The 15,720-nt window shown below is 49.0% G+C and overlaps 1 protein-coding gene across 1 annotated transcript in view; it reads right to left on the bottom strand.

Moving 5' to 3' along the window:
* The window catches only part of tnmd (tenomodulin), a 34,700-nt gene that overhangs the window by 6,980 nt on the left and 12,000 nt on the right, over positions 1 to 15,720 (bottom strand). Inside the window, exons 3-5 of the mRNA XM_030369116.1 lie at positions 11,558 to 11,698; positions 8,477 to 8,584; positions 1,636 to 1,798 (exon numbers count right to left, since the gene is read on the bottom strand). Coding sequence (XP_030224976.1) covers positions 1,636 to 1,798; positions 8,477 to 8,584; positions 11,558 to 11,698 — 412 coding nt within the window. The remainder of the gene's footprint in view (positions 1 to 1,635; positions 1,799 to 8,476; positions 8,585 to 11,557; positions 11,699 to 15,720) is intronic.

Raw genomic sequence — 15,720 nt, 5'->3', positions numbered from 1 at the left:
GATAGAGAAAGAGACTAAGAGATTATCAGATCGAGAGCGAGTAGAAGTGTTTGTCTTTGTGTGTGTGTGTGTGTGTGTGTGTGTGTGTTTGACGCACACCTTATTGTGCTGCAACAGTAATCTGATTGTTGAAGGTAACAGGATGTGCGGTAGCGTGTGTATTTGGGCTCTGTGTTGTCTCTCCAGCTCAATGTTAATTACCAACATTCAGGGGACAAGATCCAGCAGAATTAATTTTAAGCTTTTTTATTTTTTTTCTGTTACCCCTCAAACAATGATGTCGCTGTTGGGATACTTAGAGAAAACGTAAATATATTTATCTTGAATCCTACAGTGAAAATCTGTCTTGGAGAATAGATACTTAGCTGGAAGGGATACACCAGCAGTCTACAGACGGCTGGTATAACGAACATCCACACATCGACTAGAACGCCACCATTTTCTAGCCTTGGGTGACAGAATGTCTAGGTGGATTTAGGACTTTACAGAACCTCACGTCTCCTGAGTCCACATGGTATCACGTGTTACCCCCACGAGGCCCCATGATGCATTCTGATCCAAAAGCCCTAATACAACCGCGGATATTCAAACCGACTGTTGCATCCGAATACACCAGCCCAATCCCATTTCTACCCCTTACCCCTCCCCCTTGTTTTGAAGGGGTAAGGGGTAAGGGGTAGAAATGGGATTGGGCCCCTTACCCCTTCCCCTTACCCCTTCAAAACAAGGGGGAGGGGTAAGGGAAAGGGGTAAGGGGTAGAAATGGGATTGGGCCTAAGTATCTACTATTTCTGTGCAGTGTCTACTACTTGACCATTAATGCAGTACGTTCTACAGCTATGCGTAGAACGCCTCCAGTGCTTCCGAACACCACCGAAACGCCACCGGATGTTTGGAGATCACGTATTTCCCCTCTGTGCGATGCACATCTGATGCCGGCAAAATTAAAGCCATCTGCGTCAATTTACAGATTATCTATTTATTCTTCACCGCGGCATTCCTCTTCTACGGTTACCAGACTCCGGCTGAATTGTGGAATAGCGTAGTGACCTACCGTTGTATACTGTGGCGGTAGTACGCATTCAGAAACCTTTTTACCTACTACACAATGCGTACTGCGCATTCAGTCGCGTTATATTTGTGACGTACTCCAAAATGCCTACCATATAGTATAGTATAGTAAGTATGAGTATTCGGATGCAGCCGGAATGTGTGTGAATGATGGCCGGTTGAAGCAGCCTCACCTGGCCCCAGTCGGTCTGATTGGACTCTGGGTGAACAACAGGTGAGTCTGCACGCCTGTTGCACATTGAGCAATCAGTGTGCAGCAGGTTAAAGCAGCGATCGCAACTGACACTGCATGGCAACATGGATCACCAGAGCCATGAAGCACCGTCTGTAAACCCTACGGTCAACCGGTCTCCAACCGCCCGCCCAGTGGCGTTGTCTGGAGAAGCCCAGTAAAAGCCCCCTAGGTGGTGCATAGCATGGACCTTATGCATATAGAGAGAGAGATAGTATGCTGCACAAAGCCTGTGCCCCCCCTCCCCTCCTCAACAGTGTGTGTGGCTCAACCCCTCAGCGCCTGGGTGAGAACCTGTGTGTGTGTGAGTTTGGGGGGGGGGGTGGTCTCACCCCTCAGCGGGCTGGGGGAGATCCAGTGGATGGGGAGTTCCTGGCACATCTCCCAGATCTTGGAGTTGAGGAGGAAGGCTCTGCTGGCGATGGGCTCCTCGGAGGGCACCCAGACCTGGGACTCCTCCACCTTCACCATGTCCCCCCCCTGGGGGTCCCCCACCTGTCACGGAGAGTGCGGAGGTAAGACACGCACACACACACACACACACACACACACAAACACATGTGCGAAGGAGCTACACACCGATATTTGCGTTTATGTGGAAAGGCCTATATTCCTGGACTGCTTTGCTTCTCTCTCACCCACACACACACACACACACACACACACACACACACACACACACACACACACACACACACACACACACACACACACACACACACACACACTCTCTTGTGTGGGCTGACCCACCGTGCCATCCCACACTGCATTCAGCCCCCCCCCCCCCTTCCGGGGGCGACTGAACCTCCGCCATTCTTTAGTCTACACTCGCTCCTCTCAGGGGCTGGCACCTCCCTGACTCCTGGACCGCGGTTGGCCTGACTTTCGCTTCCCTTCTCCTCTGTCGCCTCAGGGCATCACTCTCAAGCTCTCTCTCTCTCGCTCTCGCTCTCGCTCTCTCTCTCTCTCGCCTGCTTTCTTTCTCTCTCTTGTTCTCTCTCTCTCTCACTCCCTCTGAACGTACTGCAGATCATTGTAATTCACAGTGATAATTTGACTTTTAAATGTCTTTTAAGAAGTGTGCTTTATTACTCATGAACACGACGGCGTCGTCGTTAAATATGACAGACACAATAAAGTTTTCCAATTTCCTCTGGTTTTCCCGCTCCTCACTCCGGCGTGGCGTGTGCGGCCCCACGCTGCTGTCACTGCCTTTAATTTGTTGATGCTGCTGTTCTATACGCTGTGGAGTAAACCATTACAGCTTAATAATAGATGCTACACGTCAGGGTCTAATAGAGATATATATATATATATATATATATATATATGGAGCAGCCTCAGCTAATGGTTTCCACAGAAAGGGTCTGCCTATTCTTTGTTTGTGACGTGCATGTAAATACATATCATGTAAATACATATCATGTAGATATATATCATGTAAACACATGGAAAACAACATCCCCCCACCCCAATCCCCCCCCGTTCCATTCTCCTGTTAATTATAAAAGCATAATAGAGAGAAGAAGAAGAAAGAGAAAAACGAATCTCACGTGACAAATGTTTTCAACAAGGTGATTTTCCTCCACTATCGGGCTTAATTGCACGTTTGTTAGACTCCATGCATAATCCCGGTGCTGAAGTAGCAGACAGAATCATTCATATTTGCCCCGTGCTCCCTCGCACGTTTACCCACCCGTGTCATTTCCGTGTTATCTTAATATTTGCTTTAGTACGCTCTCTGTTCTGCCACCGCGCAACACGGCCACGACCAGCAGACAGGAGCAGATCTCAGATCGTCTGCCAGACCAAAAGAACGGCGCTGTTTGTTATTCGCCGAGCCTCGACACACTTCCTCTGTTTTTCCCGCGACTTCTTTTCAAGTGCGGAACAGAGCGCACTAAACTAATGAGCGCCAGGCAGACAGGTGGCGCCGCGGCGGCTCGCCGCTGGTGACACGGCACATCGGCCCGATGTAGTTAGCAAGAGCGGCGCTGCCGGACGAAGCTAATTGGAGTTCTTAGCCGCTGAAGCAGTGAGGCCCGCGGAGGTCACGACTCCCGCGGAGGTCACGACCCCTGCGGGCCGGATGACTTTGACCTCATAGCTGAGGAACGTCTCCGGGTTCTCACGTGAGAGAGAACCTGCGGGCGAGGTGGTAACGGTTATTACCGCCTCGCGTGGATCACTGCACTCCTCCAGCTGACGGTCGGGGGCAGAAGGGCTCTTCTCACCACTACTCCAACTCGCTGCAGCGTAAACAAACCGCAGAGGTCGTGGAGGATGCTGGAGATAGCCGTGCCACGCGGGCCACCATCACTCGATTATAGGCAGGGGTGCACATAACTGGTACGCATGCGCGCCCGTAATCAGGGATGCGTAACGTCACTTGTGTCGCTACAACACATTTGCGTAACTAACGGGAGAACGGAAAAAATGGAAAAAAGTCAAGTACATTCAGCAGATACTTTGGTGTTCACCACCTGCAAAGAAAAAGGCAAACGGAGCCGGAGCAGAAGAAACTATTTTTTTTCGAAAAGTGGCGCCAATGCAAGATGTGCCGCGGCTCGAAACGAATGCTAAGCGCACCGACATGTGGGCTCATGTGCGCTGTGCACCGCGGACGGACTGGAGAACTGCGCAAAATCAGCTGATTGCAACGTTCCTTACTGTGAGATATTCAAACGCTCCGTGGTCAAGCTGCTGCAGTTTTATTTTAAAAAAAGGTGGCGCGGAAAAACACTGCTGTGCTTAAGAAGTTGTGCATTGAAAATGGAATCTCCTTTGTGAAACTGGGTAAGTTTCATAAGATCAGATGTTACGTGTGGGGTGCGTACCATCACTATCTCCTGGTACTCACCTGAGTAACTCAGTAACAAAGTTATGTGCAACCCTGATTATAGCCCCATACTGTTAGCACGGTAGCTTAGTAACGCTAGGTACACAAGTTCTCCCCGGCCATCTTCTGCTGTCATGTCTGTTGTTGCATCAGTTTATCTGAAGCTATCACTTCTCTTCCTCCCTCTGGTTTCTCCGTCTCGCATCGCCACAACAACCTGCTGTGCCAGCAGGTAAACCAGGCGCAGCTGGCCTGGTTTACCTGCTGTGCCAGCAGGTAAACCAGGCCCAGCAGGCCTGGTTCCATCACGTTCTCACGACGGCCTACATTAAAGATTAGATTGATTCGATTTTTATTTAACATGGACATGACATGACGAAACCAGATGCATTGTTTTCAGTGTATTAGCATAAATGCTAGTTTTCAACACCTGTCCACAGGAGGCTTTTAAAAAACAAACAAACAAACAAAAAACAATAATAATAAAAATAAAATAAACAAAACAGAAACCAGAGGAAATATTAAACCTATAATATACATAAGCAAAGGCAGCATGATCAGACAATTAACCAGTTGTAAATTATTTGTGTGAGCACTGTTGATTTGAGCCGTTGTTTAAGGTCTCTGTTAACAGTGTTGCTGTTAGTTCCATAGTTTTGCCCCCTTTGCAGAGAAAACAGACTGACCGAAAGATGTCTTGTACATGGGAACAATCACCATTGAAGAGCTGGTAAGAGGATAGGCATCGTCTTGTTGAAGTAGTGCTACGCATTTTGTGCTAATGCTCTTGACAACTGTTTTCCGATCGGCCCTTGCGTTGAGCTACAATGTGTTTTTATGTTTTTATTCACATAATGTGTTCCGTCCGTTGCTTGTGAATTGTTTCTCTGTCTGTCACTGTTGTGTGCTGGTGGGATGTTTCGAGGTTTACAAGCAGTCATACATATTTAAGTGAGTTTCTTAAGACTGCCAGTGGCACCGACTGCCTCTGCCATGTGGTGCGAGTGAATCATGCATTATTATTTGTCAGATTTTGTCTCAGACCGGTAAAACTGGAATAACGCGCGGGCATTAATCAGAGACAGAGAGGGCGAGAGAGGGGGAGAGGAAGAGAGAGAGAGAGAGAGGGAGAGAGAGAGAGAGGAAAAAAATCCTGGCGCTCCATTCGTGTTCGTCACCTGGTTTCTCCCTGCAGACACTCTGTGTTTCCTTATCAGCCGCTTGCAGTTTTAACCGCCATATTTCCCATTGTTTTGCACCTCCGGTTTCTGGCCTGCTACACACGCGCTCTGAGCCCGCGGTACAGCGCCCTGGGCCCGGATAAGCTAGGAGCCATTAGCGCTTGACTTTAGCCCCCGTGCCCTTCATGTGATAACCACCGGGGGACGTGGCCTTCACCGGCGTCTCCGGGCCAACAGGAAGGAGCAGCGCCGCGGCTACTGTCTACCACGACAACACAAGGACGCGCCGGCGGTCAGACACGCGCTGGTCGTCGTCGTCGTGGTGATGGTGGTTGTTGTTGTTTGTCTGGAGTTTGGATTGACTCTGTGTGGTCCTGTTTTGTGATTGTTATTGTTATGAGGCCTCTTTGTACTCCTGGTCGTCGTGGTGGTAGTGGTGTTGATGCCGGTGGTCATAGTAGTCAGACATCTTATATGATAGACGGAGCATCGAATGCTACCGCCTACTGGCGCTGACGAGACGCGGGGCCGCCATCTTGGAGTGGTCATCCGCTCCACTCGGTTTAATCCGTTTGGCTGGAGCAATGAACTGTCATTTAATTAATCATACCTCACTGAATACCACTGATTTTCATGCGTTTCTTTGTCATACGAGTAGCTATGATAAAGGCCACATGGTTTGGCGTGTTTTATTATTCAATACCAATTATACCATAGTACGGTAATGTTAAATCTTACTTGTGAAAAGTAATCCCCCGATTCCTATTGTGGATGGTCCGCCGATTTGAGCAGGAATACGCTGAACAACAGCCCGGCATCCTGTTTCTGCTGCTGTTGCTGCTCCCGGTTGACCACTCCAAGATGGCAGCCGTATTTCTCGCGTCCCAGCAGCCAATGCTCCGTCTATGCTATAAGATGTCTATGATAGTAGTAGGTAGTGGAAGTGGTTGTAATGATAGGAGTTGGTTACGCCATCTGCTGCTGCGGCGGTAGCAGTGACGGTAGAACGCAGTGGATAAATGGGTAGGAAATAGCCTGGCTATTGCCAGACCAAGCTCAATCGTAGATTGCACGTTGGTCTGGGGAGGCTGCTGTCATTTTCTTCAGCACAAGAGGCGTGATCAACGGGCCTAGTTCAACTGACTCTGTACGCAATTGGCTGCTTGCCGTCGCTTCCCTGTCATCATTGTGTTAAACCAGCCAATAGCGCGCCAGGGGGAAAAGCGAAAACGTATCGAGGATGGAAAGAATTTTATTGCTTTTCTCCAGGCCATTCTGCTGGGCGAACTCGCAGCAGAATGGGCGGGGCTACCCAGGCTAGGTGGGAGAGTCGATAGAGCGACGGTGTTTTTGCTGAACCCAGTGTGTTATCTGTGTGCTGGTGAGCTGATCTGCTGGTGTTGGAGCTGAAGCTACGGGGGTTTGATTACTGATCACAAGCACCCTGGGCATCGGCGGCATCATAACAACCACACACTGGGGACAACACGACAACAATGTCATCAACAACAACCACAACAACAACAAAAGAGTGTTTGTTGATGCTGTTTCTAAGTTATCTATGAGGAGTTACTTGGTAATGCTCTACTTCTATTTAAATTTATTCCACCTTTTTGTTGTGGTTCAACACATGTCTAGTAGTGCCATCTATTTGAATGGTAGGCCTTTTTACTGGGCATTTCGCCTGTGTGTGTCTCTGTGTGCGAACATTTACATTGCTTCCTTGAAAATGACTGTTCAAAAGATGGTGTAATTTCGTAAAAACAGAAATCGGTTCTAATTGCATTTATCCCTTTCTTCTGTCTGAATGAGTTTTTTTAATTAAGCATACAATGAAGGGGTTTCTGCAGCCCTCCTTGTTGTTCGCGGCCCTTAGATTATGTATCTGAGAGAGCTCTGACTTAGCCAATTAGGCTTTACAATACACAAAAGAAGAGGCATATGGCACTTCCTGGCCAATTAGTATCTTAAGCACGAATCAGACGTTAGGGAGAGGTGATGAAAGCAAACACAGTTGTCTTTTTTTGGTGAGCACAGCATGTGTTCACGAAGTAAAAAATGCATTTTCGGGAGGCCGGAATAGGAATAGACTTTTTCCAGTTTTTAAATGTTTTTAATAAGTGAGGCGCGGTGAGGGTACATCGAGATTTGCCAGCTCGGTCTCACAGCTATGATGTGATGTAAATTATAGCTGGCCAGCATTGGGGACACACGGCGCATACATACACGCACACATACACGCACACACACACATGCAGGCCTGCTCACTCACTCACTCTTCCAGCACCTCCAGTGAATGAAGCAGAGACACTGTACAAAATGTGATGAAACACTACCATCTCTCCCATGCCTGCCTACCGGAGCCCAATAAAATCGGACCGAAATAGAAGAAAAAAAAAACACCTTTTTAAAGAAAACACTTTTTTTCTCTTTTATTCAGACCGCGGCCTCTCACACGTTCCCCCCCGAGGCTGTTTGAGTAGAGAGGGAGACTTTGGAGGAGGAGGAGATTAAAATTTAATATTGGTTTGAGATTAACAGCAAACAGCATTTGATGTGTGCCACAAAGGAGGTTGTGGGGGTTTCTTGCACACGCGCCTTCAGATGCTGTCAGAGGCAGCCCACGACCCCTGGGTGAATTCCCTTTTTTCTTCACTTCAGTGGGAGAAGCGTGGTGGTAGAGGCTGGATGAGATGGACCGCCAATGGGGTGGAGACTCTCTGTCTCTCTTTCTCTCTCTCTCTCTCTCTCTTTGTCTCTGTCTGTCACTCTCGCTCTCTGTTTCTCTTGCTCTCTGTTGCTCTCGGTTTCTCTATCTCTGGCTCTCTTTCTCTCTCTCTGTCTCTCTGTCTCAGAGAGAAAGGTTGGAAAGGGAGAGGGATAGAAAGGGAGTTGGAGAGAGAGAGAGAGAGATGGTGTGTCAGAGAGAGGGGGAGTTAACGTGAGGGAGAAAGATAGATAGTGTCAGAGAGAGGGAGTTAAAGAAAGAGAGATAGATAGTGAGTCAGAAAGAGAGGGAGTTGGAGGGAGAGAGAGAAAGATGGTGTGTCAGAGAGATTAAGGGAGAGGGAGATAGTGTGCCAGGGAGGGAGAAGGGAGATGGAGAGAGGCGGTGAGCCAGAGGAGGGGGAGACGGCGGTGGTGGACTCCTACCAGTGCCTCCGTGTCCTCAGACGCCACCTCAGTCACAGTGGGAACCCGGGTAGATTGGCTCTTGATGTAGCACCTCTGATGTTTGCTGAACCGGATCCCTGTGATTCCCTTTGACGAGGGAAGAAAAAAGGGAAGGGGAAAGGGGAAGAAAGGAGGAAAAGAATAATCAAGGAACTCAGATCAATGCAACGCGATGCGTTCAGTGACGGCGCTGGCCGTTTCCCGGAGTTGCAGGGGGGCTGTTTTCGGGGAATAAAGCTTGTTTTGTGTTTTCGTTTGTAGAAGAACCAAAGCCCTTAAAAATAACCCCGCGCCTTGTTTCATCCGTTTTATGTGTGTGATTTGATGATTGCCTCGCTTAAACAAAATTCTCCCTTTTAAACATAATGTAACCTGTTGTGTTGTATGTGTGTGTGTGTGTGCGTGGGGTTGTGTTCGTTCTCACACTCTAAATCCCACAGCCCTGCTACAGAGCTGTGTATCATACAACAGCATTGAGACGGAGGTGCTTTTCCTCTCTCTCTAACCAGAGGGGCCTCGGGGTGAATTAGGGTGTCGGGTCACTGAGTCTCAGGTAATCTGCTCTGTCAGGTGCAGAATCGCCTCCCTCCTCCTCCTGATGGTGGCCCTGCTACCCCACCACCACCACCCACGACCCCATCCCTCCTCGCTCCGACCGGGAGTGCCTTAGCGGACGGGGGATGAAGATCAGTTTCATTCCGTCTCGCCGCAGCCAAACTATGTTAATCCCCGAGAAGCAATTGAAAAGAGAACTCCTTGAAGAAGCAGGAGGAAAGGTGGATGAAGACGATGAGAGGGTGTCTGGGCCGGGGGCTCTCTCTCTCTCTCGTCTTTGGACGGTCGTAGCGCACTGGGAGATCCGCCTCTGTCGCAGAACGGCGTCCAATTAAAAATGCCACAAGCGTTGTTGAATTATGTGAACGTGTTTATGTGATTCTATAGAAATTGAATCAAGGGGCTGTGGTGATTGGTGTGGCAACGCTCCTTTCAAATCAATTACTTGCGAATGGCTATTTCGTTCCTCATTTTCCCTTCTCTTTCTGCGGTGCAGTCCGTCTGCACACAAAGCACCAGTGGGGAAGGGGGAGCGAAGGGGACATCTCGCAGAGCAACGCCTGTCATAATCCGCTGCATGTAATTTCATCGCTGGGGGAGAAAGATGGGGCGATAATGGTCCCCCAACACAGAACCATAATGTTTATGCCCAGCTCTATTGTGATGAGTTGCTGTTTAATTTGTGTCTACTGTAATGGCAAGCTGCAACAGAAAAGAGGGGGGGGGGGGGGGGGGGGGGGGGCGGGGGGGTTGGAGACAATCTTGTGATGAGATGCAATGATTACTGAAGTCGGTGAACCAGAAAATGAAAGAAGACATGTCATTACGGGGATAAGAAATGAAGTAAAAAAAAAAAGGCGTGACAAAGGATGTCGTTTTACTGGGCCCACGTTAAAGCATCCACTTGGCATATTAATACGTTCACGTTTGTGCACCGTGTTTTGATTTGGGGCGAGTTGCGTGGCGGTGTTGGGGATAGGTGAGTGGAGCCAGCTCTAATCACGGAGACACCAGGGCCGTGATTCCCGTCCACTCGAGCGGGTGTCAGCAGGTGATGTTTGGGAACAAAACACCAGGCGAGAGGCAGAGTGGCTCAGCCCTTTAGAAGGAGAAGTTTTGAGGCGACAGACTGAAATTAACTGCCGGTTCGCTGCTCAACTCCAGTGAATAGAGAGCTTAACTTGTGTCAGCCGGAATTAGGTCTATCAGTGGTGTATAATGGGCAACTTATCATGCTTTATAAGATCCAGGGGCAGGCTTCGAGAGCGTATGACTTCCCTTTATTTGCTCGCTCTCTCTTGCTCTCTTTCCACAATAATTTGTATTTATGCTGGCAGTTTTCAGACCTCGTACACTACTGGAAGTGTGCTTAAAAAGCTTGCAGCTAGCAACAAGAGCCACATGCTAAGGCCTCACAGCTAATTCAAAGCCGGAATTATTTCCGCCCCAACTCAACCATTCTGTCAACCGGGTTCTGTCAGAGATCACCCATGTTATAGATTTAACCATTTATTGCCGGTTCTGGTCATACAGAATACCAACATTTCAAACTCATGCAATCCCCCATGGGGTACATGGGGTACATCAGATATCTCGACCCATCCTACAGGTTACATGCAATACAGAGCAGAACCAAATCAGGTGGAGGCTGCGGTTGTGGTGGGAAAATTCGTCTCAGAAAACATAACTTTGCAGGGCGTGTGGGATCTTAAATCAACCAACCTATCAGCCATATGTACGTGGGTCTGATTAGCTGTCAGCCGAACTAGTGACGCCCATTAATGGTGATGGTCTCCCTAAAATGTTACTCATGTAATGAGTCTATTACCCGAGCGATAATAGTGATTGCTAGGGAAACGGTTATTGTGTTCGCTTTGTGGATGAAACTTGTTTTGAAAGTCACCCAAAGTCGGGTTCAATCGGCTTGACGGAGCCACACGCCGTCGTGAATCAGGGAGCTGAGCCTGCCTAGGGTCGCCCTCTGTGCGGTCCCGCCGCTCCACACGTCTTATCTCCCGCGCCGTGGCCTTCCATTCGGAAACACGTCTGGTTCTCGGCCTGAGACAATAACGGCGGCCATTTGTGCCCCCCGGCCCATTGTCCTGCCGTTGTAAATCCCTCCATTTCCCAGGTCTCTACACGTCCCCCGGGCTCCGGGGAGATTGTTTCAGAGGTGGCTTTGGTCTCTGTAATGGCGTGCTGCATGCCTTTTCCTTCCATCAAAATTTCAATTTCCATCCTCAGCCCTCAGCAAACTGTGGCATAACCCGCGTTTTTCGCTTTGCCCGTGACTCCATTTTTTTACGGCGCGGTTTGAATGACTGTCACCTTGTCTGTCATCGCAAAAAAGGAAAGAACGAAACAATCCCATTAGCGGAGGGGCTTTACTTGGGAAGCGGGACTTAAAACAGGCCCTGTGTTTCACCGTTTTTGTGGGTTCTTTGTGGAAACTCATCGTGGTATCGTCTTTTTAAGAGATTACAGGACGCGTGACTCTGTACTCACGTTCTTGAAGTCGTGGACCTCCAGCACCTCATCGCTGCCGTTGCCCATGCGGAAGATCTCGATGCGCTGGCCGGGGTCTATCTCCAGAAGGCTGTCCGTCTCCCTCCCGTCCACCACCGCCTTGTAGTGGTGGTCATACACCTGGAGACACACGCAGACGCACACACAAAGGCACGCGCACACACACGCACGCAGGAGCGCGCACGCACGCACGCACGCACGCACGCACGCACGCACACACGCAGGCGCGTGTGCAAACACCCACAGGGGCAAACGCATACAAACACACAAGCACGCACATACAAACACAGGCACACAAAGTTTCAGATTCTGTTAGTTACACTGTGGATCACTGGCACAACTTCATAGTTATTGATCACGTTGTAATATGAAACGACGGGACACACAATGAACTTGTTTACCCTGTCTCACGCTAGCGAGACTTGGAGGATTAGGATCGCGCCGTCAATAGATGCTCGACACATTGGATAATGTTGATTTAGTACTTCATATATTTCTCTAAGTCGCCGACTATAACGTGTGAACGATGAGTCAAACGATGCTTACATATTCCCTTTCCAACTTATTTTAATCGTTTCAATCCTTCACATGTTCGTGTTCTATTGCCTGGACTTCTGTTCCAATGTCCTCATAAACTTCTGTTCCGATGTCCTCATAAGCCTAGTGACCTGTCCCCCCCCAGAGCCGAAGGGACGACGACGACGACGGGGGGGGGGGGGATGGGGGGGGGGACACCATGGGGCATTGGGAGAATCGGCGTCACGGTACGGCATTAATAACCCGCGCTTTGAGGCAACAATCAGCGGCACACTGAAAATATTTATAGTGACAAGCTGCACTGTTTATATAATGGAATGCATCATTAGAGATTGGGCTCAGTAAGCAAAATGGACGCCTTTTTCTGAGGCGAGTCTTTCTTTTTCTGGGGGCCGTGGCGTCTCCTCTGGCTCCTCCTCATCGGGCGTTGGCGGGCCGCAGAGCGCCGTTGTTTATCTCCACCGCTTGCTTGTGTGCTGTTCTCAGTCACGCATGAGCGCCTCGTAAAATTCCCTGTCTCAAAGAAAAAAAAGGGAAAGGAACCAATGCCCACCAGCTGAAAATATGCTATTAATATTTATGCGAAGCTTGTGTTATGATGAGAAATATATTGCTGAGTTCATTTTCATCCGTCTCCACGGTAAATGAAAGTATCGCCGATGAGACGAATGGCTAATGAATATACTTGGACAGGAATCCATCAGGATTCCCCGTTGGTGGAAAACATCTGAAGGTCTTTTTATAGTCCATAAGCCCCCCCCCCCCACACTTGACAGTACAATGTGTGTACTTAGCATGTTGTATACCTGCTCATCCATTATTCATGAGATTTAAATGCTTTCTCCCCGCCGTCTGATGCCGACCGCGGTAATAACGGCCGCGTGGGATATAAGTCTTAATGGAGGATCACCTACGGAATGGTACCGGAATATAAAATCTTCATTAACATAGGTCACGATTCCCAGGTTCGACGAGAGCTACGACTCCACGCTGCGGCAGCAGAGCTAAATTAGGCCAGGGCTTGGTATTTAAGTGTCAATTGAGCTGTTATGGAAAATAAATTGGGCCATTAAACAATTTCAAAGTCTGTGTGGTGGATTAAAATTCGATTTGAACATTTTCGATTCTATTACCATAAAGGTTGAGGCGTTGGTGGCGTGGGGGGGAGGGGGGGGGGGGGGGGGGGGGGAGGTGGTGTCTGGGAGAGTATTGATCTTACGAGAACAGTGAATACCATTTACAGCAGGCCATCACTATGGATGAAGATCCTATGGTGAGATTCTCTCCACATCACAGGGATGAGATGTATAATAATGTATTACAGCAGTAGGACTTCAACTGGTTCAATATCCAAAGTGGACGCTGTGCACTGTAATTGGCATTCTCAAAATAGAAATAAATTGCCTCTCTCGGCCCTCGTAATTTTCCTTTTTTTTGACGTGGATGCTTTTATCTGCAGACGCCTGGACCTCTGTGTATACGTAGAGCCGGGTGCTGCCGTTAAAACACTTCTTTACCAGAAGTTAGGAACAGAGCAATCATCACTAATGATGATCCTTGTGGCCCTTATTAAAATCACTGGCTGTTAATTTAATTACCAATAATAACCCATTTTTATGTCCTTTAATTGGAAAGACATCTTGTTAATTCCTTTCTCTATCTTTTGCACACCAAATTAGCAGAAGAGGCACGATAGGCAGAAAACAAGCCCAAAACAAGGCTGCTTAAAGCTGAGGAAGGAAAAACCTCAAGACAACTCATTACTTATTGATCCACGAGGGACTTCTCTTTGGTTGAACGTTGTGTTATCTAGAAACTAAAGCAATGCAAGGAGAACAGATTTTTTTGTTCCAATGTCTGGAGCTCAGTGATGACTCCCACTGGTGTGAGCGAAACTACAAGGATCCCTTCACCACAGAAGGACGAACGGCATGAGGGCACGGCTGCATATTGGAGCTGAGCACTTGAGGGTTATATTCCAAACTATCTGGCATTCAAATTGAAATGCAAATGATTCTGCACCAGCGACCGAAAACAGTTCCGTATTCAAAAAGAGGACAAAACAAACGACGGCAAAAAATAAAACCCCTACACTACAATATAGTCAGTTCACAGTAGAATAGCCGTTTTTTCTCACATCACAGGAAGCCTTTCCCTGTAGTACAGTAGATAAAGGATTCCCATCTCAGCTGCCAAGAAGACATTCAGGCAGGGGAGTGTTTGGCGAATCGCATCCTGGAAGTGGTCACAGACAATGGCGTGTGTGTATGGCTGTGTGAGCAGTGTGTATGCGTGTGTATGCGTGTGTCTGTGTGTTCATGTGTGTGTGTGTATGTGCATGCACACGCAAGTGCATTGTTTACTCCCCTCCTCGCGGGTCCTCTCTGAGGTGGTCCTTAACAACCATCAGCCAGATTGTTTCTAACACAGGCCCACATAGGGGCTCGGGGAGCCAATGAGAGGCCACCGGCCGGGCCCCAAAGCCTGTGGCTGTTGGTGTGAATAGTGCCGGGGCGGCCCACTGGAGAACATTACGCTAAAGGTCACGCTGATATTGTTACAGGTGACTGAGCTGTGGTCGGGACTCTGCCTGTCTGAGTGTGTGCATGAGTGTGTCTGAGTGTGTGTGTGTGTGTGTGTGTGTGTGTGTGTGTGTGTGTGTGTGTGTGTGTGTGTGTGTGTGTGTGTGTGTGTGTGTGTGTGTGTGTGTGTGTGTGTGTGCTTGGCGTGTTGTGCAAATAGACAGGATGATGTGATGACAATATGTTCCCTCGGTTGTCCTTGGGGGGCTGGCAGATAGAGGCTCCGGTGAGGTGGAACTGGATGCTTGTCAGTCCCAGCGGGGCGGTGGGAGGACTGGTGGAGGGGGGGGTGGGGGGAGGCGGTGAGCGGGGGGGCAGCATGCCTCATATAATAGGCCGAGGCTCTTGTCCGGCCACACAGGCTGCAGGAGGGCCGGGACACGGTGCGCGCTGGTCCAGGATCAGTCTTAGTCCAGGGCCAGGCTAGCACTGAGGCACAGACCCCCGTCTCCATGGACGTTTTATTTAAAATATATTTCAGTAATCATCTGTGTTGCGAGTACCGGAAAATATACCTGCGCCGCTTTCGTTGCGGAGCCCCGACTCAAGCCATCTGTGCAAACGATTGGCAGCGGATCAATTGTTCCACCCCAGACTGTCTCGCCAAATATTGCATGTATAGGGGGCTCCCTCTGCCTCGACCGCCTCGCCCCATCGAGCCCCTGTGGTGCCAGTGCATTTGCACATTGATTTTCCTCTCCTTTACCCCAGGTTGTATATTGCTTTGTAGCCGAGGGGGGATTCGAGGAAGCAGAAGCCAATGCAAAATCCCCGCCAAAAAAAAGACGGGGGAAAATGTCAGCTGCAAACGTCCTCGGGAAAGGCTCGGTGAGTTATTGTCGTCTTTCGCTGCTGTGTGGGAACGTCGTGCTAAAGCACAACGCCTCATTTGTAGCCCTGATTTTCCACCACTCGTCGAAACCAACCGACCAAAAATGAGCTCCTGGCAGCCCTGCCACTGCTACTGAGTCGACATAGGGTTCTCATTTTCATACAGTTGCTTCTTGGAATTCGAAAGAAGAA

This window comes from Gadus morhua, chromosome 10 (assembly GCF_902167405.1).
Source record: "Gadus morhua chromosome 10, gadMor3.0, whole genome shotgun sequence".
In the NCBI taxonomy this organism is placed as follows: domain Eukaryota; kingdom Metazoa; phylum Chordata; class Actinopteri; order Gadiformes; family Gadidae; genus Gadus; species Gadus morhua.
Note: the sequence above shows the minus strand (reverse complement) of the source record. Positions and strands in the feature narration are given on the sequence as shown.